Genomic DNA, 24,567 nt, shown 5'->3' with positions numbered 1-24,567 from the left:
CAACAGAAAAAGAAGTCCATAGAGGAGTACTAGATCATCAGAAAAACTGTAAAGTCTCTAATGAAACTTTGTAGCACATAAATTAAGTTGTGCAAAATTTTCTAATACACACGATTCTTAAATATACAGTGAAGACATCTCTCTCTAGCCCACAGTAAAAACAACAAAAACTTAAGACTACCATTTCAGTTGGCTGTAACAGACTAGTGAAATTAAAAATTGTTTCATAAACAAGAGTACATTTCAAAATATAGGTCAATGCGGATTTTCACTCAATGCCGATAGTTCTCTGGTAGGATTATGGGTGATTTTTTTCAAAGATAGCTTTTTTTTTTTTAAGTTTAGATTTACAGAAAAACCACAATCTAGTAGAATTCCTATATACCCCATGCTGTTTCTATGAATGTTGTCATCTTAAGCTACCATGATATGTCAGTTAAGAAACCAGTATTGGGGCCGGGCGTGTTGTCTCATGCCTGTAATCCCAACATTTTGGGAGGCCGAGGTGGGCAGATCATTTGAGGTCAAGTTTAAGACCAGCCTGGCCAACATGGTGAAACCCCATCTCTACTAAAAATACAAAAATTAGCCAGGCGTGGTGGCGGGTGCCTATAATCCCAGCTACTCAGGAGGCTGAGGCAGGAGAATCGCTTGAATCCAGGTGGAGGTTGCAGTGAGCCAAGATCGTACCACTGCACTCCAGCCTGGGAGACAGTGACACCATCTCAAAACAAAAAAACCCAATATTGGTACAATACTCTCAACTGTACTCTCAACTCTGGACTTTAGATTTCACCAGTTTTTCCATTTAACATCCTTTTGTTTCCACGGTACCACGTTGCATTTATTAATAGTTGTCATGTATCTTTAAGTCTTCTGCCATTCATGATTACTTCTCAGCGTTTTTCTGAGGAAAATTTTCTGGAAATTTTGAAGAATACTGTTCACATATTCTAAACATGTGTTTTTCTCATTAGATTGAGATTACAGGTTTTTGGAAACCACAGCAGTACACTTCACATCCTATCAGGGGGTACACATCACTGGTGATATCAACATTGATCACTTGGTTAAGTCTGCCAGGTTTCTCCACTGCAAAGTTACCTTTTCCCTTTCCATACTCTGTTCCTTAGGAGTCACTTAATCTAGCCCACATTCAAAAAGGAGAGGAAGATTAAGCTCCACCCTATGAAAGGGGGAGTATCTACATATATTTGGAAATCTTTAAGGAAATTCTCTCTTCTCCCTGTGGGAGACGTTTTAAACTCTTTGGTTTTTCAACAGTCTCAAGCTCCTGAGTTCATATAATCCTCCTGCCTCAGCTTCCTCAGGAGCTGGGACCACAGGTGTGTGTCACCATGACTGGCTCAACCTTTGATTTTGTTATCTTTTCTTGGGAGGCGGAGGTGGGCGGATCACGAGGTCAGGAGTTCAAGACCAGCCTGGCCAAGATGGTGAAACCTTGTCTCTACTAAAAATACAAAAAATTAGCCGGGCGTGGTGGCGGGCACCTGTAATCCCAGCTACTTGGGAGGCTGAGGCACAGAATTGCTTGAACCCAGAAGGCGGAGGTTGCAGTGAGCAGAGATCGTGCCACTGCACTCCAGCCTGGGCAAAAGCAAGACTCGGTCTCAAAAAAAAAAAAAAGTCATAAGCCTGAGTCACTTTTCTAAGAAAAAGAACCCAAGACACATGATTAAAAAAAAAAATTTCAGCAAAGTATTAGGTAGTTTTCTGCAAGACAGTCAAGACACTGAGTATTTGGGATCTTTTTTATTTTTATACACATGACAAGATTTTACATCAAGAATAGTCAGTTAAATAGTACAAATTTACATTCATGAGGAATGTTAAAAAAAATTCAACTAAAAAACCCACTTCTTCCTGTGACCCATAATCCCACATTTTACAGTGCAGGGGAGAAGGGGATTGGGGGGCATCCAAAACACGTCTCTCCCAAAAGAAATGATGTAAATTTCACATTCCCTCTCCACACAGGATCCAAATGGTGAGAGTATAATTTACAATTCATCTTTTTCAGCTGTAGATTCCTGTAAATAAATTAAAAAACCCAGAAGGTATTAAAAGTTAGCAGAAAAAAAACCTAGCTCATAGTTTGTGCATGAAATAAACAATTTAAATGCTCAGTCTGACTTCTATAAGTTACACAGTCTTAACCCTGCCAGAACTAAACTCTGTCCTAACTTTGCCAGAACTGAAAATGCAAGTCATGTTCTTGATTTGCCATACCTTTGCTGTTTCTTGTTCTTCTTCATCTGTTCCCACATCCATTTCTTCGTCTTCATCTTGCTCTGTGTCTTCTGTTGTGTCTTCTGTTGTCTCTTCAGGTTCTTCTTCGGGCTCTTCTTCCACCTAAACACAACATTTACGGGCCCATTAATGCCTTGGATTTATTTCCACTTTACTCATTTAAATGTATAAAATCATAATTAATGTCACTTGTGTTTATTCAGAACCACAGACTAAATCCTCCAACTAGAATGAACAGCCAAGCTAACAAAAGGAGTCAGACAAAAAGGAAAGAGGACATAAAAGGAGGACTTAGTTTCTAGTGCAGTGCCCGACACTACAGGGATTCAAACATTCAATAAAATTCTCTCAAAAGGTAGAAATTAGGCAAATGTCTCAAAGCTACATCCCTCAATCATGAGAGGCCTATTCTGAAAGAACAGAAACAAAGAAAGCCAGCCAGCCTTTGTGGGAAGGTTGGGGATACAAACCTTTGCATCAGGGTCAATGTTCAAACTGAGGCGAAGCATTCTTTCTATTCTATCTCCATATGCTTTAGTGTCTGGTAAAAGATACCCTGACCGAAGTGTTGCTGTTTCAAACAAAACCACAGCAAGATCCAAAACTGTTTTATCATCTTCATCTTCCTGAGATGCAAGAAGATGCACTAGATTAATATTAAAAGATACAAAGTATTCAAATTAAAAGACAAGCAAGAGGACTGCTGTAATACTACCTTAATTCGTCGAAGCATGTCTCTGATCAGCGGGTGTCTGGGATTAATTTCAAATGTTTTCTTCTGACTCGCATAGTAACTGTTAAGAGATAAAAATGCACATTAACAAAACATATCCAATTTTAGGGTTCATACATTTCCCTTATTCTTTCATAATTACAGAGAACAACTCTTGGTAAAAAAAAAAAATCAAAATGTACTATTGACACTTGAACACCACAGGTTTGAACTTATATGCTATTTTTTTTCCAATAAATACAGTCCGCCCTCCGTATGTGCAGGTTCAGCAACCAAACTCGGATAGAAAATACAGTATTCTTGGGTTGTGAAATCCACACACACAGAGCTCCAACTCTTCATGTACACGGGTTCCACAGGGCAGACTGGGGGACTAGAATATTTGTGGATTTTGGCAGGGGTCCTAGAACCAATCTCCCTCATACACCTAGGGATGACTGTACTTTTCCAGTCCACTTTATGTGCGGAGTCAATCAACCTTGGATTGAAAATATTAGAAAGGGCAAAACAAGAAAAAAATAAAAAACCCAATATAGTATAATAGCTATTTACACAGCACTTACATTGCATTAGGTATTAAAAGTAATCTATAGATTATTTAAAGTACATGGGAAGATGTGCATAGGTTATATGCAAATATGGCACGACTTTACCTAAGGGACTTGACTGTGTGGATTTTGGTATCCATGGGATGTTCTGGAACCAACACCCCATGGACAAAAAGGGATGACTGCATTGTTTCCTTATTTAGTTTTTATAGAGACAGGGCATCACTATATTGCACAGGCTGCCCTTGAACTCTTGGCCTCAAGTGATCCTCTCACCTCAGCCTCCCAAAGTGTTGGGATTACACACATGGGCCATGTGCCCAGCCTGTATTGCTCCCTTTTAACGGGGAGGCGGGGTGGGGAGCAAGTGGACATGGTTAGATGAAAAATGAAATGAAGGGAACTATTTTATTTACTGATGAGTCCCAAGTACCTGGAGCACTGCTGAACAGATGAACTGATTTAATGTCCTGTTTGTTCCCTCTTAGTTTACTCTTACTACCATAATTGTAGCTCTGCCTCCCCAAGTTCAGAAAAATCTACGTGGCCTCTGGATTGTGCTCCAATAATAATACCTTCTCCACGATGCCTTCGCCAATGATTCCAAAAAAAATTAACTTCTTTTATCTGAGCTCAGTTCCAAATGCATTTTGAATATACCTTCAAAATCCTTAGCTTTTTACTGTTGGTTGTGATTATTCTCTCTTCTCTAGTTTAAAGCTCTGAGGACAGGGAGGACCCACATCTTTCCCTATCCTGGTGTACACATTATCTATGTAGGGCTCAGGTTATGATGTGCTTTTTTCCCTCTTTTTTAAATAAAAAAGAGATGGAGTCTGGCTATGTTACCCAGGATAGAGCTAGAGTGCAGTGTCATTAGAGCACACTACAGCCTCGAACTCCCGGAATCAACTGATACTCTTGCATCAGCCTCCTGAGTAGCTGGGACAACAGGAGTGAGTCACCATGCCTGGCTTTGATTTGTCATTTTCACTAGCCTAAATGTTACAAAAGACAGGAGTTATGTCTACCTGTGACCATCAGTGCATAGACATAGTAAGTCTTCATGTTTGTTGAATGCAAGGTAACTTCTTGTTAATTAATCATTTCCTGAAATTAATAGGTGGACATGTTTTAAAAGGCCCTTGTACTATTGCAATGGGATATCAGATAAACAGAACACTATTCTCTGCATGAAATTTATAGTTAAAAGACATATACGGAATTTTAGAATTGTGACAACAGTGGAGACTACATTTGTGAGAAAAGGCTTTAAGAAGAATCCTGGCCAGGCGCAGTGGCCCACGCCTGTAATCCCAGCACTTTGGGAGGCTGAAGAGGGCGGATCACGAGGTCAGGAGTTCGAGACCAGCCTGGCCAACATGGTGAATGAAACGCCGTCTCTACTAAAAATACAAAAATTAGCGGGTGTGCTGGCAGGTGCCTGTCATCCCAGCTACTCGGGAGGCTAAGACAGGAGAATTACTTGAACCCAGGAGGCGGAGGTTGCAGTGAGCAGAGATCGTGCCACTGTACTCCAGCCTGGGTGACAGAGCAAGACTCCGTCTCGGAGGGGAAAAAAAAAAGAATCCTTAAGCTAGGCCTTGGGAAAAAAAGGATGATGACTAGACAGCATATCAGAAACATACTCCAGGTGAAAGAAGAGAGAATAAAAGTAGGGGGAGAAGTCATTTTCAAGGTCATTGCTGTGACATTAAAACACAAACTTGAAATATTATATTTCTTGAAAATAAAGAGTACCAAAGACTCACTATACCTCCAGGTATAGGCCCTTGAGTTCAAATACTGTTAATTCACAAGTCCTGTACCATCTACTTTATGAGACATTTATCTGGATACCCATAATTTAATGCTTGGGGGTGTGGGGGACGTGATTTGAAATGGACTTAACTCACTTGAGGAATGTTGTCATTAACCTCATGTGCAGCTATTACACTTAAAAATGTAAAATAAATTAAGATATTAGGCTAAGCATATAATCCAATGCAAAAGTAAAGACAATATGCATACAACATTAAGAAAATTCCCATTTACATATCAAATACAATAAAATCATAAAATCATGAGTCAAAGACCTTTTCTTTCTCAATCAAATGTAGGAGAAATCCCTTTGTAAACTTGTTGTCTACCTTATAGTAGACAGTGGTAGACATTTAAGGCAATTTTACTCTTTGTATTGAAGCTGGTATTATCTCTAAAATGAAGATTGGGTAAGAGGCAATGCCCTGGCAGGGACTTTCCTGAGGATGCTTACTTTGTAGAGATGTCCTTGCCCGTTTGGTACGCTTGTGCTTTCATGATTCTCTCCATGTTGCCAGACCATCCGTACTGGCTGGCCACCAAAGCACACGGAGATTCTGTCAGGCGCTGAGACACCACAGCCTTTTCAATCTTAGGAAAAGAAATCAAGTCATATAGATTAGTATCAACAGGTAAGGTCATTCAGCAATTGTATTTCAACTGTCTAAGACTTTATCACTTAAGATCATAAACACAGAAGCAGGTCATAAAAATAGCTTTTCTTAAGGTTTAGGAGAATTTGTAGGGGCACTTACTTGATAATCTGAATTTTTTAGTCAGAAGTTTAAATACCACCTTTTAAAAACATAAAATTTAATTTGTAACAAGTTATTAACAAAGCAGTATTAAACTACTGTCGAAAGTTTTAAGCTTTCTCCCAATAATTTAATTACATTAATTAAATTTTGACCATTCTAATGGTTACAAAGTAACCAGCTGCAGCTTAATTTGTTGGCAAAATAACTTTCTCTTAAATGCAGATACTAATATTTCCACAATTTGTAATTTCCACAATACCTTGTCCTTAAGGGCTTTATCTTTCATCCAATTCAGCAGAGGCTCAAATTCTTTCTCAACTGCTTCACGACTCTCCTTAGTTTTCTCACTTTCATCAAACTTCACTCCTTCCTTGGCAACATTCTGGAACCTCTTCCCATCAAATTCGGGAAGGGCCTGAATACAGTATTCATCCACAGGTTCTGTGAGGTAAATAACTTCATAGCCCTTTTTCAGAAGTCGCTCAACAAATGGAGAAGATTCAGCCTACAAAATTAAGAGAAGTCACAAAGTTTTCCAAGTCTGGCCCTGGTGTATTTGTTTATCCTAGCAGCTGCTATGTTTATACATATAAATGATCTTCCTGTCAGTGACTGACCAGGCCTTATAACTACTCCAGTTACACAATTAAGTTTTCCTTTCCTCCCCCTCAAGAGTTGGCTATAAGTCCCTAGCTACCTTCCAGAATGGCTGACAACACTTACAAGTTCATCTCACCTCTTTTCTGCTGGACCCAGCCATGAAGTAGATTTTGTCTTGTTTTTCCTTCATTCTTTCCACATACTGGTCTAGGCTAGTAATGTCAGTTGGATGATGAGAAGACTGGAACCTAAGAAGTTTAGCAAGACGTGTTCGATTTGAGTGGTCTTCAATCACACCAAGCTTGATGTTGGTACCAAATTCTTTCCAAAAAGTATCATTGTATTTATCATCAGCAATCTTCTTGATCATGTCCAGTGTTTTACGAACAAGCTTCTTCCTAATCACCTAAATACAATGAAAGAATAACTGATTAGAGAAGTTAATCTCAAACTTTTGAGAATGTAAGGTACCCAGGGAGGAGCGTGAAAGACACAAAGATGATCGTTATTGCCATTTATTGAGGGGCAGGAAATGGTGAAGCACTCCTATTCATTCAGATTGGACTGAAATTCAGCTGTCCGTGCAAATAGCCACAAGATTGCCTTAATGTTTATATTCTAACCTTGGAACTCACTGATACTCTCTCTCTAGCATCTAAATGAAGTGAACAAATATGCTACTTTCAAATACTTTTAAATTCAAAAACTAAAGAGTCTTCTAATTATGGAAGTATTGGAGGGGAAAGGTTTAATGAAAGCCTTGATAAAAAGGTGGCTATGTGTCTAGATGACAAAATGTTAATCCTGGACCTGTACAATTCTTTAATTTTTTTCTAGATGTTTGAAACTTCATTATTAAATATTGGGAGTAAAAGAATCAGATTCTTAGGGTAACTCCAGAATGAAAGGAAATTCATCTGAAGAATCATGGACCAGACCCAAAGTCTGGTTACTCCACAAATGGAGCCTGTCCTCTGAACCCCAATCAAACAGCAAAGTGGACAGTTTCTTCCCAGAGACACTTACCTTAAGCAGTTTATGTTGCTGAAGAGTCTCACGGGAAACATTCAAGGGGAGATCATCTGAGTCCACCTTCAGATGGCAAAAGAAAGTTCAGTAAGCAATAAAACCACTGGAAGAAAGCAAAGCCAAACAAACACTCTACACTGCCAGACCCCCACAACAATCACCCCTTCTCCCAAACTTCAGATACTTACCACACCCTTGACAAAATTAAGGTATTTAGGCATCATATCATGGAAGTCGTCTGTGATGAATACACGGCGCACATAGAGCTAAAGAGACCAAAAAAAAGTCACTTTCTGGAAATTAAACTTTCAAATTTTAAATGCAGTATGTACTACTTAAAAACTCACCTTAATGTAATCGCTCTTTTTAGATCCATATTCGTCAAATAGACCACGTGGAGCAGATGTGGGTACAAATAAAATTGATTTGAAGGTAACTTCCCCTTCAGCAGTAAAGTGAATATAAGCCATGGGGTCATCACTTTCCTGTGGAAAGTTGGTATCTTAGTCATTCAAATGACACAGGAGAAAAGCAGTGCAAGAACTAAGCAATGTACTATGTGGTACACATTCAGTTTAGCAATTAACTAACAAAAAAATTTCCTTTACTGGTGGGAGCGGGGGAAGAGAAAGAAAAGGGTGGAGTGAAGAAATGACTAGGATTGCAATTCTAATTCACTAGACTTGGTTGTTTTGATGATGATTGTCAATAACATTATTTCCTAAACTTGCAGAAGGATGGATGAGTTTATATTTCTTATGTATGAGAGAAGTGAATAGGAAAACCACCACCCTGCCTAAATGACAAAATTACATACAACACTTCAGTGTGCCCTTGACCTACAGTAAGTACTCAAGAACATGTTTCTTCCATGGAACTTAGCTCTAACAGTGGCTACAAAGATGTACGTAAATACCTGTAAAACAAAGTCAGAAATTCTCTTGATCTGCATTATCTATTACTGTACCACACATATGGCTATTAAGCACTGAAATGTAGCTAGTTCAAATTCAGATGTGCTATTAAAGTGTAAAATACATTTTGAAGGCACAGTACAAATTTTAAAAAGGACATAAAATGTCTCATTATTAGTTTTTATATTGATTATGTTGAAATAATACTATTTGGGGTATGCTGGGTTAAATAAATTATACTATTAACATTTCATGGTTCCTTTTTTTGTATGGCTTCTAAAAAATTTCAAATCATGTGTGGCTCACATTAATTGTATTCCTAATACAGCTGCTTTATATAAAGTAAGTTTATAGACACTAGGACTTTAGAGTTTATGGAAATAAAAGTGAAGACAGAACCAACAGTGTTTTAAGAGTTGAAATTTAAAGGATATGGAATAGAGAAAAGAACAAATACAGACACAGAATATTAAGTTTTATTTAGCTATGGTTAAGTCCACTAGAGCATTCTACTACTTGTACCAAATGCTGCTGGGGAAACATTAACTTGAAACAAACTTTATCAATGCTAGTTTTGCACCCTTAAGAGTTACAAGAAGGGATCAGTAAAAGAAAAAAAAAAAAAAACAGGCAAGGAAACATAAATTTAGTAATTATTCCCAGGCATAGGATCTCACAATAAGTGTTTGATGTCGTAAGCAAGCTCTTTAAAGATTATATTAAAAGCCACTTAACAACATGACTTCATGTTTTACGGGTTTTGTGGTGGAAATCACACATCTACCTATGTAGGTGGTTCTTAATCTTTTTTTATCACACAAAACCCTTGGCAAGCTGGTGAAGCCTAAAGATGCCTTCTCAAAATAATTTTTTTAAAAAATCACATATTACAAAATACACAGGAATAAAAAGCAAACCAATTATGTTTAAACAGCCATAAAACTGTTTCAAACATTCTTGATTTTGTAGTTTCACTATTAACTAAGAGCTAGGACTAATTTTAATAACTGCTGCAATTTTGAAGTAGTGATGAGTATAATCAACTTAAGTAAAAATGGTGTGTTCTGGAAACCAATTACTCTCAAAGACCATCTCTACTGAGATGTCAATCTCAAAGGTTCATAAATGTGATTTTAATTATGACTAGGTCAATAAACCAGAAGTAGACATATTATAGTTGGCCTAAAGGTCTTTTTTTGAATTTTCTCACTGGGAAAAAATGAGAATGGACCATCTCATATTCATGGTCACATACCATATACAATTAAACTAATGGGGTGATATTTTGTCTATTCATTAATAACCAGAAGCTAGGGAATTATCAATATTTACCTTTGAAAATGATTTGTAGAAAGCTTTGTATTCATCTTCTTCTACTTCTTTTGATGGTCTCTGCCATATTGGTTTGATATCATTCATAAGTTCCCAGTCCCAGACAGTTTTTTCAACCTGAAGTTATTATAGAATTTGATTAGTCTCTCTCAGCACTCACCAAGGTTATCCTAGCAGTAACCATGGCTTCAGTAGATTTCAAAAGACTATGTAAAGCACCAGAGGCCCGGTGTGGTGGCTCACGCCTGTAATCCTAGCACTTTGGGAGGTTAGGGTAGGAGAACTGTTTGAGCCTAGGAATTCAAGACCAGTCCAGGCAACATAGCAAGACCTCCATCTATACAAAAAATTTTTAAAAATTAGCCAGTCATGGTGGCGTGTGTCTGTTGGTGATGTGTGTCTGTGGTCCTAGCTACTCGGGAGGCTGAGGTGAAAGGACTGCTTAAGCCTAGGAGGTTCAAGGATGAAGGGAGCTATGATTGTGCTACCGCACTCCAGCCTGGGTGGCAGAGACTCTGTCTCCAGATTAAAGAAAAAAAAAAAAAAGGCACCAAAGGATACCTGTTATCTAGTAAGGTTTCTGCCAACTGTATCAAAAGCGAAGTATTTTTCTCAATATTTAATTCAAAAAGACAATTGTTAACTGATGAAAAGTCACTTAAGTTTTTCTTCATTGTTATTTTTAACTAGCAAAAATGTGTCTTGAAAATATTTGTTTTGAGGTTAGAAGGAAATACATATTACATATTCCTATTTCATGACTTAAAGAAATCCAACATTTTACAAAAATATTTCTCAACCACCATGATCAATACTTCTTAGTCTGCTACCTAAGCAAGCCAGAGAACCATTTTTATAGTTAATCTCTGCATGATAAAAAGACAAAAGAGGACTCAGAAAGCTTTTTAAGATTTAAAAATTCCAAACATAGAAGCCACCAGCCCTAGGCAATATATAAAAGTCAGAAAACTCTTCATAAAAATGACCTGGGTTTGATACTTAAAACTTTCTACAGGACAATGTATTCAACATACAAACAAAGGCCTTATTTTAAAAGCTGGCTCCATGGACTTAGCACCTGAACTGAAGCTGACTTCAAATCAGCCAGTGCATACTTAGGTTTTCCTGATTTTGCCTATACATGTTAAACAATATCTTATGCAGGGAGAAGAACCAGACTTACTTTTTTAGTCTTTGGTTTCTTTTCTTCTTCTTCTTCCTCTACTGCGGCTTCATCATCAGATTCTTCTTTCTCTTCTTTGGCTGCTTCTTCTTCCTCCATGGGCTCCTCAACAGTTTCAGTCTGTTGAAATAAGAGAATTATGGTTAAACTCATTTGTTTAACAATTCTGATTTTGTCTGCAGAATATGACATAACATTACAGCTCAAAAAATAGGTTTTTGTAAGAAAACCCTGAGAGTATCCTTAACTAATAGACCACACTTTGCCTTCATTCTTTCTTTTTTTTTGAGACAGAGTCTTGCTTTGTCGCCTAGGCTGGAATGTAGTGGGGCGATCTCGGCTCACTGCAACCTCCGTCTCCTGGGTTCAAGCAATTCTCCTACTTCAGCCTCCCGAGTAGCTGGGATTACAGGCGTGTGCTACCACACACCCAGCTAATATTTTTGTATTTTTAGTAGAGACGGGGTTTCGCCATGTTGGCCAGGCTGGTCTCGAACTCCTGATCTCAGGTGATCCACCTGTCTCGGCCTCCCAAAGTGCGGAGATTACAAGCATGAGCCACCGTGCCGGCCTGCTTTCATTCTTTTAGTGTTGAATATTTAAATACGTGCCAAGGTAATACATATAAGTTTTTAATCAATATAGATTTACCTTGCTGCTCCATACATAAATAGGAAAGTTTATGAACTGTGAATATTTTTTGACGAGATTTTTAATTGTATCCAATTCAAGGTAATCAGATGCTTCTTCTTTTAAGACAAGGCTGCAAGAAAAATTCGATGTTTAGACACACCTAACATTTAGAAGATCTGATTATAAATTCATCTAAATACCATGGTAATAGCCAGCAGTTCAGTATAATCCAAGATGTCCTAATTATTCATGTTAACTCTCCATCACCAACAAGGGTTTGTGAGCTAAAATGTAACACATATAGATACAGTAAAAAAGAATCTCCTCTACATTACCTCAAGTGGAGAATAACCTTAGTTTTAAGTAGAAAATTAAAATATTCCCAACCTTCTGAATAGATTGTTTTCATTTTTCAAGGTAAGAAAGCACTGAAATATTCTGGAGAAAAATGGAATCATGCACTCTCATATCTCTTACTGTTATTCCAGAAACCTAATGATTATTGTAGATAACTATTCCTAATTAATGAAAACATTTTCCTTAAAAAAGCTAGAAAATTAATCTGTTTTATATTTATATCTGCACTATCCAAAATGGTAGCCACTGGGCACATGTGACTTATTTAAATAAAATGTACAGTTCAGTTCCAGTTATGCTGCCACATTCCAAGTACTCAACAGTCACATGTGGCTGGTGATTGCCAAAATGGAAAAGTGCAGATATAGAACATTTCCACTATCATTTAAAATTATACCGGGCAGTGCGGGGATTACAGGCGTGAGCCACTGTGTCCGGCCTAGAACCTACTCTTAAGCACAGTAGGTAGTCCATATCTTGATACTTGTGTTCCCAATTAAGTATGGGAAATGGTCTATCTATGGTTCCCTCCCTGTCTCAAAAGGCTCATTAGTTTAGTGGTACCTGGCCAGTAAGTAGCCATGATATAACAAAGCCTAGTGAGTGACTAGGCCGCTGGTCTCAGAGCACATGTTCTAGTGATTTGGGGATTAAGAGTTCAGTTTTGGATACAAGTAGAAGCTGCTGGTTAGATATCTTAGGTAGAAGCATTTAAAAGGCAATTAAACACATGAACACGGAGCCCAGCAGTGAGACCTAGACAAGGGGCTGGCAAGCTATATATAGCTGTATAGCTGGCTTGCACCCATTAGAAATTTTATTGGGACACTTTTTTTTTTTGGACTTCTGTCACCCAGGTGTGATGATGGCTCACTGCAGCGTTGACCTGCCAGGCTCAAGCAATCCTCCTACCTCAGCCTCCTGAGTAGCTGGGACTACAGGCACGCACCACTGTGCCCAGCTAATTTTAAAATTTTTTTTTGTGGAGATGGGATCCCACTATGTTGTCCAGGCTGACCTCAAACTCCTGGGTTCAAGTGATCCTCCCACCTCAGCCTCCCAATGTGTTGGGATTATAGGGATGAGCCACCACACTTGGCTGGGACACATCCTTATGTATTGTCTATGCCTGCTTTCAAGCTAAACAGAGTTGGGACATGTGACAGACCATATAGCTCACAAGCTAAAAGTATTTACTAGCTGGCTCTTTTTTGTTGTTTTTTTTTTTTTTTTTTTTTTTTTTTCTTGAGACGGAGTCTCGCTCTGTCGCCCAGGCTGGAGTGCAGTGGCGCAATCTCGGCTCACTGCAAGCTCCGCCTCCCGGGTTCACGCCATTCTCCTGCCTCAGCCTCTCCGAGTAGCTGGGACTACAGGCGCCCGCCACCACGCCCGGCTAATTTTTTTGTATTTTTAGTAGAGACGGGGTTTCACCGTGGTCTCGATCTCCTGACCTCGTGATTCGCCCGCCTCGGCCTCCCAAAGTGCTGGGATTACAAGCGTGAGCCACCGCGCCCGGCCTGTTGTTTTCTTTTATCTTTTTTCTACTAGCTGGCTCTTTTAAGAAAAAGTTTGCTGACTCCTGATCTAGGCTAAGAATATAAATTTGAGAACTAGAGATGGAACCTGAGGCCATGGCAGTGGATAAGACTACATAAGGATCATATGGACAATGAGAAAAGGGCTGAAACTTAACTTGGAGAAAATGTATGTTAACATTTAAGAAGTGGGCAAAGGAAATTTTTACAAACATATGCATGGTCATGGAAACTAGGTCCTGGATAGGTGTTAGCGGCCATCGTTCCCTGCATGGAACTGTCCTGTTTAACCTCACTTATTCATACAAATGGCTGCCAATTAAGTGTTAAGCTTTGGGAATGGAGCTTCCAACAAAATGTTTGCCTTCATGGAGCTTATATCCAGATAATTTCACCTGTTTCTTAGCAATCTGATATTAACACCTCTTGGGACATCACTTTCTATCTTTCTTTTGGAATGATTTCCCTATCCTTCTCCAACACCTAAGCACAGTGCTTAAAAAGAGAGGACACTGGGGCATAACTCTTAGTGATGCCTCCAAATGAGACCTGGAGATATCAATGTTAGTGACAAAGGCAGGGAAAGGTAAATTGGGAACACAAGTTAAAAAGTACTAAAATGCAGTCATCTAATTAGTCTTCATTAAAAGAACATCTGCTGCAGTAAGAACAGGAAATGTTACTTTCTAGGATGAAGAAAGTTGGTCACAATGATAAGTATGTGCTTCTTTCCCTTAATGTTAAGAAAATTTAAAACTGAATTAAGAGAAAAAAAATTGAAGCTGTAGGCACATTCTGTTACTCACTTAGCAGGAGTTGGCAAGCCAACTGACCTCTGAAATAGAATTTCCTCATCTCCAAGATGGTAAAATTTTAAAAAGGCAAAAATCTGCCCTGTCTACGTCACAGTGCTATAAGCAACGAGAGCTACTGTAGGGCACTGGCTCTGTCTCACCTATACAAACAACAGTTACTGGCTTAAGAGGATCTTAATTCAAATTTAAAAACTTGTAACTATCCTTAAATGACATATTTTATTCCACAGCTTTCACAACTTTCATGAACTTTCTTTAAGCCCTTTATCTCTACAAGCCAGCCCCAGCCCTGGTTGCTACCAGTCATCTTGAATATTTTCAAGAGGAATATTCCCCCCAAAGAGTCTCCCCTTGTCCACTCCTCGCATCCTCCACACCACCTTGAAAATCTTAAGTTCATCACATTCTGGCTGGGCACGGTAGCTCATGCCTGTAATCCCAGCACTTTGGGAGGCCGAGGCGGGTGGATCACATGAGGTCGGGAGTTTGAGACCAGCTTGGCCAACATGGAGACATCCCGTCTCTACTAAAAATACAAAATTAGCTGGGCGTGGTGGCGCATGCCTGTAATCCCAGCTACTTGGGAGGCTGAGGCAGGAGAATCGCTTGAATCCAGGAAGCGGAGGTTGCAGTGAGCCGAGATCATGCCATTGCACTCCAGCCTGGGCAACAAGAGCGAGACTCCGTCTCAAAATAAATAAATAAATAAAAGTTCATCACATTGTATCCGTAACTGCCACTGAAAAGAACTCCGTTCATCTAGTGAGCATGCTGTGCCTCCATGCCTTTATTCAGGATGCTCCACAGACAAATTACTCTTCTAACCTGGGAAACTGACCAAGCAGTGCCTCCTCTGTGGGTACCCAAGAAGCCTTCTCCCCTGGGGAAGCTGCTGCTATTTCCTACTTTATACCCTCCATGTACAACAGCAATCACAAACCTTTGTGCCTTGTCCTTTGCAGGTCCTCAAACATTTCTTCAAGTGATAACAGTTCTGTTTTCTCATTTTATAGGCAGGAAAATTAAGGCCCAGAATAAGTCATTTGCTCAGAGAATGGAACTGGAGAGTCAAGATCCTCACCATGACTATTAATTCTTTTAAGGAATCGGTCATACTCACGTAATTGTCGTTCCCCGTCCTAGAGTGTTTCCTCTTGGGTCAGCAATTACAGAAAATTCACTGGAGTCAGACTCCCAGATGTGCTGGGTATCGTTGTTGTGTTTTGAAGTGACAATAACCTTATCTGCTACAAGGAAGGCGGAATAGAAACCGACACCAAACTGGCCAATCAATTCAGAAGTTGACTGGCCATCTTCCTGTGCTTCAGTCATTTTGTTTAAAAACTCGCTTGTCCCAGATTTGGCTATGGTACCAAGGTTTTTAACCAACTCTTCTCTGGTCATTCCTACACCGGTGTCTGTGACATGCAGCAGGTTCTTCTCCTTATCACACTAAAAGCAAGACAAGAACCAGACAGTTGTATTTAATATTTACATTATGCCAAACAAATATTGAGGAACTAACCAGCTTTGGGTCCCATCAATTCCAATATAGAAAACTAAACTGAGATATTTTCCTCCACATAGTTTTTTATGGCCTTTTCTGAAAGTGTACATCTTAATTTATGTATTTGAGGAAGTATTAATATCAAATGGGCAGACTGGCCTAAATGTCAAAGGTTAGAGGCCAACCTAAATAAAACAAGTTACTTTGAAGAGAAACAATTCAAGAAAAATAAAATTTTATGTCTTGCCTATTTCTTTAATAGAAAACAAAACAACTTGAATGATTCCTCTATTTGGAATCTGTGATGGATCATTAATATTCTTCACTCAATATTCCTGGCTGTCTGCCTTCCAGAAACTTAGGAGGATTCTACTTTCCATTTAAGAATGGCTAAGGCCATGTGACTAGTTTTGGCCAATGAGTTATAAATGGCCAATGAGTTGTAAAGGAGAGCTCTGTTTTCAGGCTGAGCCTTTAATTATAATAGTATGAGACCCTCTAAGCTTGCTCTGCACCATGGCAACCGGCTACACACTCCAGATGGCTGCCCACCCCTCTGTCCCAGCATGACGATGAGGCAGAGCAAAGACCACAGGCAGCCTGTGATCAATGATTTAAGCCAGGGGCTGGCAAACTTTTTCTGTAAAGGGCCACATAGTAAATATTTTAGGCTTTGGGAGACTTATGTTCTCTGTTAAAACAACTTGACTCTGCTGTTGAAGCACAGAAGCAGTCACAGATAATAAACAAATGGGCATGGCTGCATTCCAATAAAACTACTTATAAAAACAAGTCAAGTCAGATTTGGCCATAGTTTGCTGACTTTCAAGCTACTGAGACTTGGGGGTTTTTTGCCACTGCAATATAATCTAGCCTATCTTGACTGATAGGGATCCTCTACCTCTAAGGATTCCTTTTCCTTTAAAAGAAAGAAAAACTGCCTTACACTTACCTTAATTTTGACTGTTAGTTCCTCATTTCCAGAAAGAGCATTTTCATCAGTCAGTGATATTAGCCTTATCTTATCTAAAGCGTCGGAAGCATTTGAAATCAGTTCTCTCAGGAAAATCTAAATGGAAGCCAGAGGGAATACACTTAGACTATCCTCAAGATGCATTAAGATATTCCATTTTATGCCAAACCCATTTATTTCTTCTCTGTACCTTATAAAAGCACTCTTTAAGGAATTAAGACTTCTTATGGTATAGAAGTGGCGTTACTCTTTTGATAAAAAAAAAGGCATAGCTCCTTACACAAAGAACTGTGGCAACTATAAGGGATGCGTTAACTGGTAAGGGTAGTAACACTATTCACCTAACAGTGATCTTCAGGTATGCAATGCAAGAAGTTTAGTTTATGTGACTGCCCTTAGACTCACAACTATTACCAGGCCATGAACCTATTTAGAGGTAAAGGTAAAGGAAAATGTCTGACACTCCCTTTCTTCCCAGATATCTGGTAGTAATTCTTGGACATATTAGGTATTTAAAGGTTGTTACATACTTACTTGGATACTACATTACTTTTGCAGTAAATTAAGCAAATTTAAGTAAACAAGTATGCCACCATACACAGATAAAATATTCTAACTACGTGTTGCTTACCTCTTTATTTTTATACAATGAATTGATGATAAGTTTCATCATTCTGTTAACTTCGGCTTGGAAGGCAAACTTTTCCGACTTCTCTCTAAGTTCTCTTATTTGTGATGCATTTAATCCATCCAACTGAATAGCTTCTTCCTCTCTAAGGAAATCAGTTAGATAAGCAAATATTGCATGGCATAGTTCCCTTCAAAACTAGAGGATTTATGATGAAAGCACAGGGGCCTCTGAATATGGTCTTGGGGGTTAAAATGGAAACCTTTATAAAATATTACTGATACACCGTCTCATTATGTTAGCACAGCAGTAGGCTACCTTTAACATTGCACTGGAAATACTCGCTTCTTAAAATTGCCAGAAAAAAAAAATCCCAACTTTCCTCTACTAAAAAGCAAAGTCATACTCATTTATGCTCCACAGTGAGGACTTCAAAACTGTCAATAAGTCCCAAGAGGCCAAATTTTAAAATATTGTTCAACTGACAGAAATCCCATTTTTAAACTTACTCGGTGTACACAGTTAATGAATACAAATCCAACTGAAAGTCTCTTCTATAAAGTCTTAGAAAGTTTATGGTGCTAGTATTCTGCAATATAGTTTTCAAAGGAATTCACTCAGTTTTCATCACTCCTAGGGACAAGTTAGGAGGTATGTATGCACACAACTCACCAGGTATTTAAATAGGGTGTTAGACTTTATCTGGACCTTTGGAGAAGAGATACACAAGAAGTGACCGTAACTCACAAGGTTCACAGGGCTTATCTGTATACGTAAGTTCAAATGAACACAAACCTCTGTACTACTTCATCATCCGTCCTTGAGCCTTCTCTACTTTTACCCAGATCCTCTTCTACTGTACCATCCACATCAACTTCATCGTCAGCTCTGACCGACCCTGAAGATTTAACACGGGCAAACTCTTCAACATCACACTTCTCCAAGGAGGATGATCAAATAGGGAAGGGTAGGGGTTGCAAAATTCAGTTGCTAACTAGGGAGGTGGGGATGAAAGAGTGCATTCCCTGGTTTAAATACCCAAGGTAAAGCCAAGACAGAACATCTATTTAAGTTCAGATGCTGAGGTCCCCAGTAGATCCTGAAATACGGAGGCAGTCACCACTTCTAAACAGTGTGTCTCCGATCATTTACAAATAACGTTAAGCAGACCGATACCAGGTCTTCTACACCCACACGTGTTGCGCGCAGGCCGAGCCAAGGCCTCCCAACTGACCAAGCCAAAACTTTGGCCTTCGTTATCACAGGCCAGAATGCAAATAGGATTTATGCAACCTCTCTGGCGAGAGGAACTGAAATTGAGCCTAGAGGCATGAGAAGGGGCAGAAATGTTAAGAACCGAACTCCAGCAAAACCGAATCAAACACGCGGACATTGCCATTCCGCTGGCCCCAGGCCTCACGGTCCCGAGGCCAGCATCTAAGAAGGGACGCGCTTGTGAGGAGTCGGAGTCTGGGGAATTAGGGGACGGGAAAGCTGGGATGGCCGAAGGTTGCGGTGGCCGAAAAAGTCCTCCGGGCGGGGAGGGGGGAGGGACTCAACTGTTCCCGGGGGAGCCAGAGCCCCAAAGAGGCCCCACCCCGAGGTCGCTGAGACCTCCGGGCGAGATACTATTAGATCTGTATGGGAGTTAGATGATGCTGCTCTCTTTTTTTATTTCCAGAGGAAGAAGAGAATAAACGTAATCCCCTTGCCCTCTTTCGAGGAACAGTGACGTCCCTTGGCCCACCGCAGGCCCCGGATCCCCCCTCCCACGTTCAACGCCCCCAGAACCTTCGAGAAGCGGCCGCGTGTGTGGAGGGGGGACGTCTGCTCCTCCAGAATCACTCACCGAAGGTCAGCAGGACGCAGCAGAGGCCCAGCACCCACAGGGCCCTCATGGCGTGCGGCCGGTAAGTCTCAAGTCCCCTTCGATCGCAGGAGACGCCTCCACTCCCTACCCCTGGGTTCAGATCCTCACACTTCCAGCCCCGCGGTCCGCCCACTACACCCCAAGCTGGTCAGGCCGCTTTTCACCCCCACTTCTCGCGGGCGGGGGACGGGAAACATGAACCCACCAATCGCGCCGCACCACGCACCCACGGCACCCAATGAGGATTCGTGGGGCAGACGGAAGTCCACCAATCGGAGCTGTCCAGGTGCGGTGACCGATGCCCGAAGCGTGGCTCCTTCCGATTGGTCAGGGTTTGTAGCTTTTCTCCAATCAAATGGCTCCGCGGGCCCCTCACACGTGGGACCGCCCCTTTGCCTGGGCGGCCTTAGCCTCTAAGGGAAACCGTCCAATGAATGTAAGCACAGAACACATCCATCCTTTTCGAGAGGTCGCGGCGGAACTACTTCCGGATCCTAGAGAGCGTTTATTCCGTGACCAGGGGAAACGGTAGCCATGGCAACGTGTTCTTCACCCTTTCCCATCTATGCCTGGGGTTACGTTGGAAGTGATTCCAGCACGATTTTCGCGGCCAGCTTTCTCGTGTGGCGGCGCTTCTCGGAAAGACGAAACACACGAGAGAGGCTGAAAGTCCCCTAGAACCCTTTCAGATGGGGGGGGGGTGAGAAACTACAGCTCCCGGCATGCAACGATCTAGGGGTACACTGCATTGAATGCTGGGGATCGTAGTCTTTGGTCTCTGAGCTCCAGCTGCGTAGTTTTGGCTCTTTCTTTCACGTTCCCCCAGCGTGTCTTTGCCAGAGCCCTGTCCTGCGTCTTAGATGTTACATCTCGTTCTGATTACAGTAGAGATATGTGCCTATTCCAGGAGTCTCCATTGTACACGGCTTTTAGAAGCGGGCCTAGAAAGCCTTCACGCCTCGGGCAAGGCCGCCCTGTTCTGGGGGGTCGGTCTGAGTCTGGGGGCTCCGCCTCCGGCTCTAGAGCACGCGTTTACGAATCCGCCTACAAGTGCGTCACTTCACCTCCTCTGTGCCTTTCCGCGGCCGGAATCCCCAGGCCTTCCTCATCTGGTTTACAGAAGAACGTGGTTGGGACCTCCCCGACCACCTTAGGGAAATTGCGAGCAGCGCTGAGGCCTTCGACTCCCCCATAAAGTACAAAGGCGGTGGTGACCTGACGGTCGTAGAACCCTTTCTGGGAATCAGGTGGAGAGCGTGGTGGTAAAAGCGGGTCTAGCACAGAAAAGGAAAACCCTTAGTTTAACGAGTGCAGGAGGATGCACCTGCAGATATTTGAAAGCAAAACCTGTGTGCACATGAGAACGGGATTGCAGCTTTGTAACTTCATAGAAATACCATGTCCGTGTTCAGAAGGACATATAAAACACCAGGTGTCTTTCCTGTGAGGGAAGTCCCTCATGCTAAACTTGTGCCTGTGGAAATATGTTCTACGTCTCTTTAATCTACTCTATACGTTACCCCCAACGCATACCCGCGCCCGTCTCTGACATAGACACCCCACTTCCTTATTGCTTCCTCCAACAAAATTGAACTTTGAATATCTTTTCGGATAATCATGCGAATTCCTGAAGACAAGTTTTTTAGTGACAGTCTGTCACGGTCTTTTACAACTTCCCGTATTTAGTGTGCGGATCTTGGCTCTGTGGTTGGCGCTCACGTGTTGTGGTGGTGCCTTATTTACATCTGCCCAATTTACCTACATTTGTTATTAGTAAGCAAAGAGTAGCTTACAAAGAATGCTTTATGTATGCTTCTGTGCTTTCATCTTTTTTTAAAAGAGCATACTAGAGTGTGAATTACATTCAGAGATTTCAGTTGCATTTTTGTATATTTTAACTCCTTTATTTTCTGTTTTGAGAGAAAAATGAGTCTCTTCACTTTTTTTTCTGCATTTCACAGCTCAACTTCTTCACCATTTCCTCCAATTCTGAATAAGTAAGCAACCAGTTCTGAAACTGCAAATGCCACCTTAACTAGTGAGTGGCGGGGAGTTGGTGCTGCACCTGGAGGGAACTGAGACAGAGACATATCCTTCAAAATAGAGCCACTGCTTGTGGGTAGACGTTTCTGCAGATGATGGTGGGAATTCATGAGGCAGGCAGAGCACAAAATGGTAGGCTGGCAGAAGATGGCGGGCCGTTGTCTGATCAGCTCTGTGCCTTAAAGATTGGCTCTCTGGGCTGGGCGCGGTGGCTCATGCCTGTAATCCTAGCACTTTGGGAGGCTGAGGTGGGCGGATCACCTGAGGTCAGGAGTTCAATACCAGCCTGGCCAACAATGGCGAAACCCCGTCTCTACTAAAAACACAAAAATTAGCCAGGCGTGGTGGCGCATGCCTGTAATCTCAGCTACTCGGGAGGCTGAGGCTGGAGAATCTCTTGAACCCAGGAGGCGGCGGTTGCAGTGAGCCCAGATCACACCACTGCACTCCAGCCTGGGCAACAAGAGCAAAAACTCCATCTCAAAAAAAAAAAAAAAAAAAAAAAAAAAGATTGGCTCTCCGGCTGAGTACCTTGTAAAGAGAATAGGCCGCTTAGTTAATTCCCAGCTTTGTTGTTTCTGGCTGCGGTCTCTTCACCTCTTCTGACTTTTGACCTAGTTCCCGTCTTGGCCTAGCTCCTCCAGAACTAACACTCCAGGTGGTTATTAAGTTTCCTGCCTTTGTATCGGATTCCCTTGTCCTAATTTTAGCTTTTTTCTATGTATTGCTGGAAACAGCTACTCTTGTTGTTGTTGTTGTTAAGCTTCTCCTTGAGCAAAGCTAACCCCACTAGATAGCACCCCACTTTGTAGTTAAACTCAGAAGGAAAAACCAGTAGGTAAAGGAATGCAGTTGAGGGCAGTGGATAGCTCTCCTAGTAGGCAAGTGTAGTCCAGCAGCGGGGAGTCGGGGGAAGGCCGACTGCGGAGACCAAGGCAAGAAAGCAGTTGGCATCAGGGAACATTAAGGAATAGAACCAAGCTCCGAGGTGAATTGGTTGGTTGGTTGATTGGTTTATTCATTAAGTAACTCATAATTTCAGCAAATGTTGAGGGCCTGGTATGTGCCAGGAATTATGCTAGGTGCTAGAAATACAGGGGTGAGTAATATAGATATGGTTTCTGTTTATACAGAACTTGTGCAAATATGTTTTTTTTTATTTTTAAATTTAAATTTTAAAAATATATTTTTTTGAGCCAGGGTCTTGCTCTATTACCCAGGCTGGAATGCAGTGGCAGGATCATGGCTTACTGTAGGCCCGACCTTTTGGGCTCAAGCAGTCCTCCCATCTCAGCCTCTTGAGTAGCTGAGACCGCAGGCATGTACCACCAACATCTGGCTGACTTAAAACTTTTTTTGTAGGCCTGGCATGGTGGCTCATGCCTGTAATCCAGCACTTTGGGAGGCCGAGGCGGGCTGATCACTTGAGGTCAGGAGTTTGAGACCAGCTTGGCCAACATGGTGAAACACCGTCTCTACTTAAAAAATACAAAAGTTAGCCAGGTGTGGTGGTAAGCGCCTGTAATCCCAGCTACACAGGAGGCTGAGGCAGGAGAATCACTTGAACTATGGAGGTGGAGATTGCAGTGAGCCAGGATCACAACACTGCACTCCAGCCTGGGTGACAGCAAGACTCGGTCTCAGAAAAAAAAAAAAAAGGATACTTTGAGCTCATTATGAACAATGTTGAGGTTTTTTTCTTTTGTAAAGATGGGGTCTCCCTATGTTGTCCAGGCTGGTCTCAAACTCCTAGGCTCAAGCCTGCCTTGGCCTCCCAAAGTGCTGGGATGACAGGCGTGAGCCCCTGTGCCCAGCCTTGTGCAAATATTAACAATGGAGTTACAGCATAAGTGCAAGTATCTTATTTAAACTGAAGTAAAGATATAAAAGAATGTCTGCAAAGGAGTACCAGGGAACTTTTTGGGGTGACAGAAATGCCCTTGATCTTGATATCAGTAGTTGTTAAAACTCATCAAACTGTACACTTTAAAAGGTTAAATTTTGTTATGTATACCTCAATTAAAGAAAACTAACAGCAACTATGATTCTAAACAACAAAACACTGAAAGCCATTTCATTAAAAAAAAAAATCAGGAACCAGACACAGATGCTTGCTATTGTTAGTAATGTCCCACTCAGTTTAGGAGGATTTAACAAGACAAGGAAATCAAGTAATTGGCATAAATTTTGGAAAAGGTGGAGTCCTTTATTTTGAAATTCATTCTTACTGATGACAATTGCATGTCCCAGAAATCCAGGAGACCCTAGGGTTTTTTGTTTTAAGTATAGAATGATTAATTCCAGCTCTAATAGCGTATACTTAAGTTGCTGCAGTTAAAAAGCTTATAGTTGGATCTTGGAAATGGGTGGGTGATCTGCTTTGAGTTGAGCCACTGCCCAGCCCCTTAAAAAAAAAAAGTATAGAATAATATGAGAATCTGGTAAATTATTGGCTATAAGATATATAAAAATCACTAGTTTTGCTCTAATCTTTCAAAAAACACATTGAAGCGAAAATTTTAAAAAGTGTCACTCAGAGACAAAAACCATAAAATACTTAGAAATAAACTTAAGAAAGACATAGTTGCAACATGAAGAAAACTATAAAATATTGAGGAATATAAAACAAATGAAGAACTTGGGTCAGGTCCCATAACCCTTATATTATCTATTGTTGTGTAACAAACTACCTCTAAATTTAGCAGCTTAAAATAGTAAACATTTATTCTCTCACACAGTATCTGTAGATCAGGAATCCAGAAGCACCTAACTGGGTAGTTCTGGCTTGGGTCTCTCATGAACTTGCAGTCAAGATGTTGGCTGAGGCTGAAATCATCTGGAGGCTCAAGAGGAGCTGGAGGATCTTTTTGCACGATGCCTCCTTCACATGGCGGTTGGCTGGGGCGTCAGTTCGTCATCACATGGACCTCTCCGTAGGGCTGCTTAAGTGTGCTCACAGCATGGCAGCTGGCCTCCCCTGGAGTGAGTGATCCAAGACAGAAAACAAAGCAGGAGGC

The 24,567-nt window shown here is 41.0% G+C and overlaps 2 protein-coding genes across 4 annotated transcripts in view; one reads left to right on the top strand and one right to left on the bottom strand.

Moving 5' to 3' along the window:
* Window positions 1-1,758: 1,758 nt before the first annotated feature.
* HSP90B1 (heat shock protein 90 beta family member 1) lies at window positions 1,759-24,546 on the bottom strand. 3 transcript variants are annotated; one of them, XM_055240058.2, is made up of 19 exons: window positions 24,285-24,546; window positions 19,487-20,781; window positions 18,433-18,535; window positions 17,641-17,782; window positions 16,989-17,105; window positions 15,650-15,981; window positions 11,841-11,952; window positions 11,190-11,309; window positions 10,007-10,123; window positions 8,108-8,245; window positions 7,949-8,026; window positions 7,758-7,823; window positions 6,868-7,137; window positions 6,391-6,636; window positions 5,828-5,964; window positions 2,987-3,065; window positions 2,742-2,897; window positions 2,251-2,373; window positions 1,759-2,051 (listed from the first exon to the last, which is right to left on the bottom strand). In XM_055240058.2, exons 2-19 carry the CDS (start codon window positions 19,533-19,535, stop codon window positions 2,022-2,024), a joined length of 2,415 nt encoding a protein of 804 aa, XP_055096033.1. In that variant the 5' UTR covers window positions 19,536-20,781; window positions 24,285-24,546; the 3' UTR covers window positions 1,759-2,021. The 3 variants fall into 3 exon arrangements, with proteins under 3 accessions (XP_055096033.1, XP_063470413.1, XP_063470412.1); XM_063614343.1 differs by having other exon boundaries at window positions 19,487-21,582; window positions 24,285-24,381; XM_063614342.1 differs by having other exon boundaries at window positions 1,759-2,373; window positions 24,285-24,543.
* LOC129460312 (putative tetratricopeptide repeat protein 41) overlaps window positions 21,652-24,567 on the top strand; it is a 91,488-nt gene continuing 88,572 nt past the window's right edge. The window contains 1 exon segment of the mRNA XM_055237936.2: window positions 21,652-21,682. The gene's annotated coding sequence lies outside the window, so the exon portion shown is untranslated.

The sequence above is a fragment of the Symphalangus syndactylus genome, chromosome 13 (genome assembly GCF_028878055.3).
Source record: "Symphalangus syndactylus isolate Jambi chromosome 13, NHGRI_mSymSyn1-v2.1_pri, whole genome shotgun sequence".
In the NCBI taxonomy this organism is placed as follows: Eukaryota; Metazoa; Chordata; class Mammalia; order Primates; family Hylobatidae; genus Symphalangus; species Symphalangus syndactylus.
This window is presented reverse-complemented; position numbering and strand designations above follow the sequence as displayed.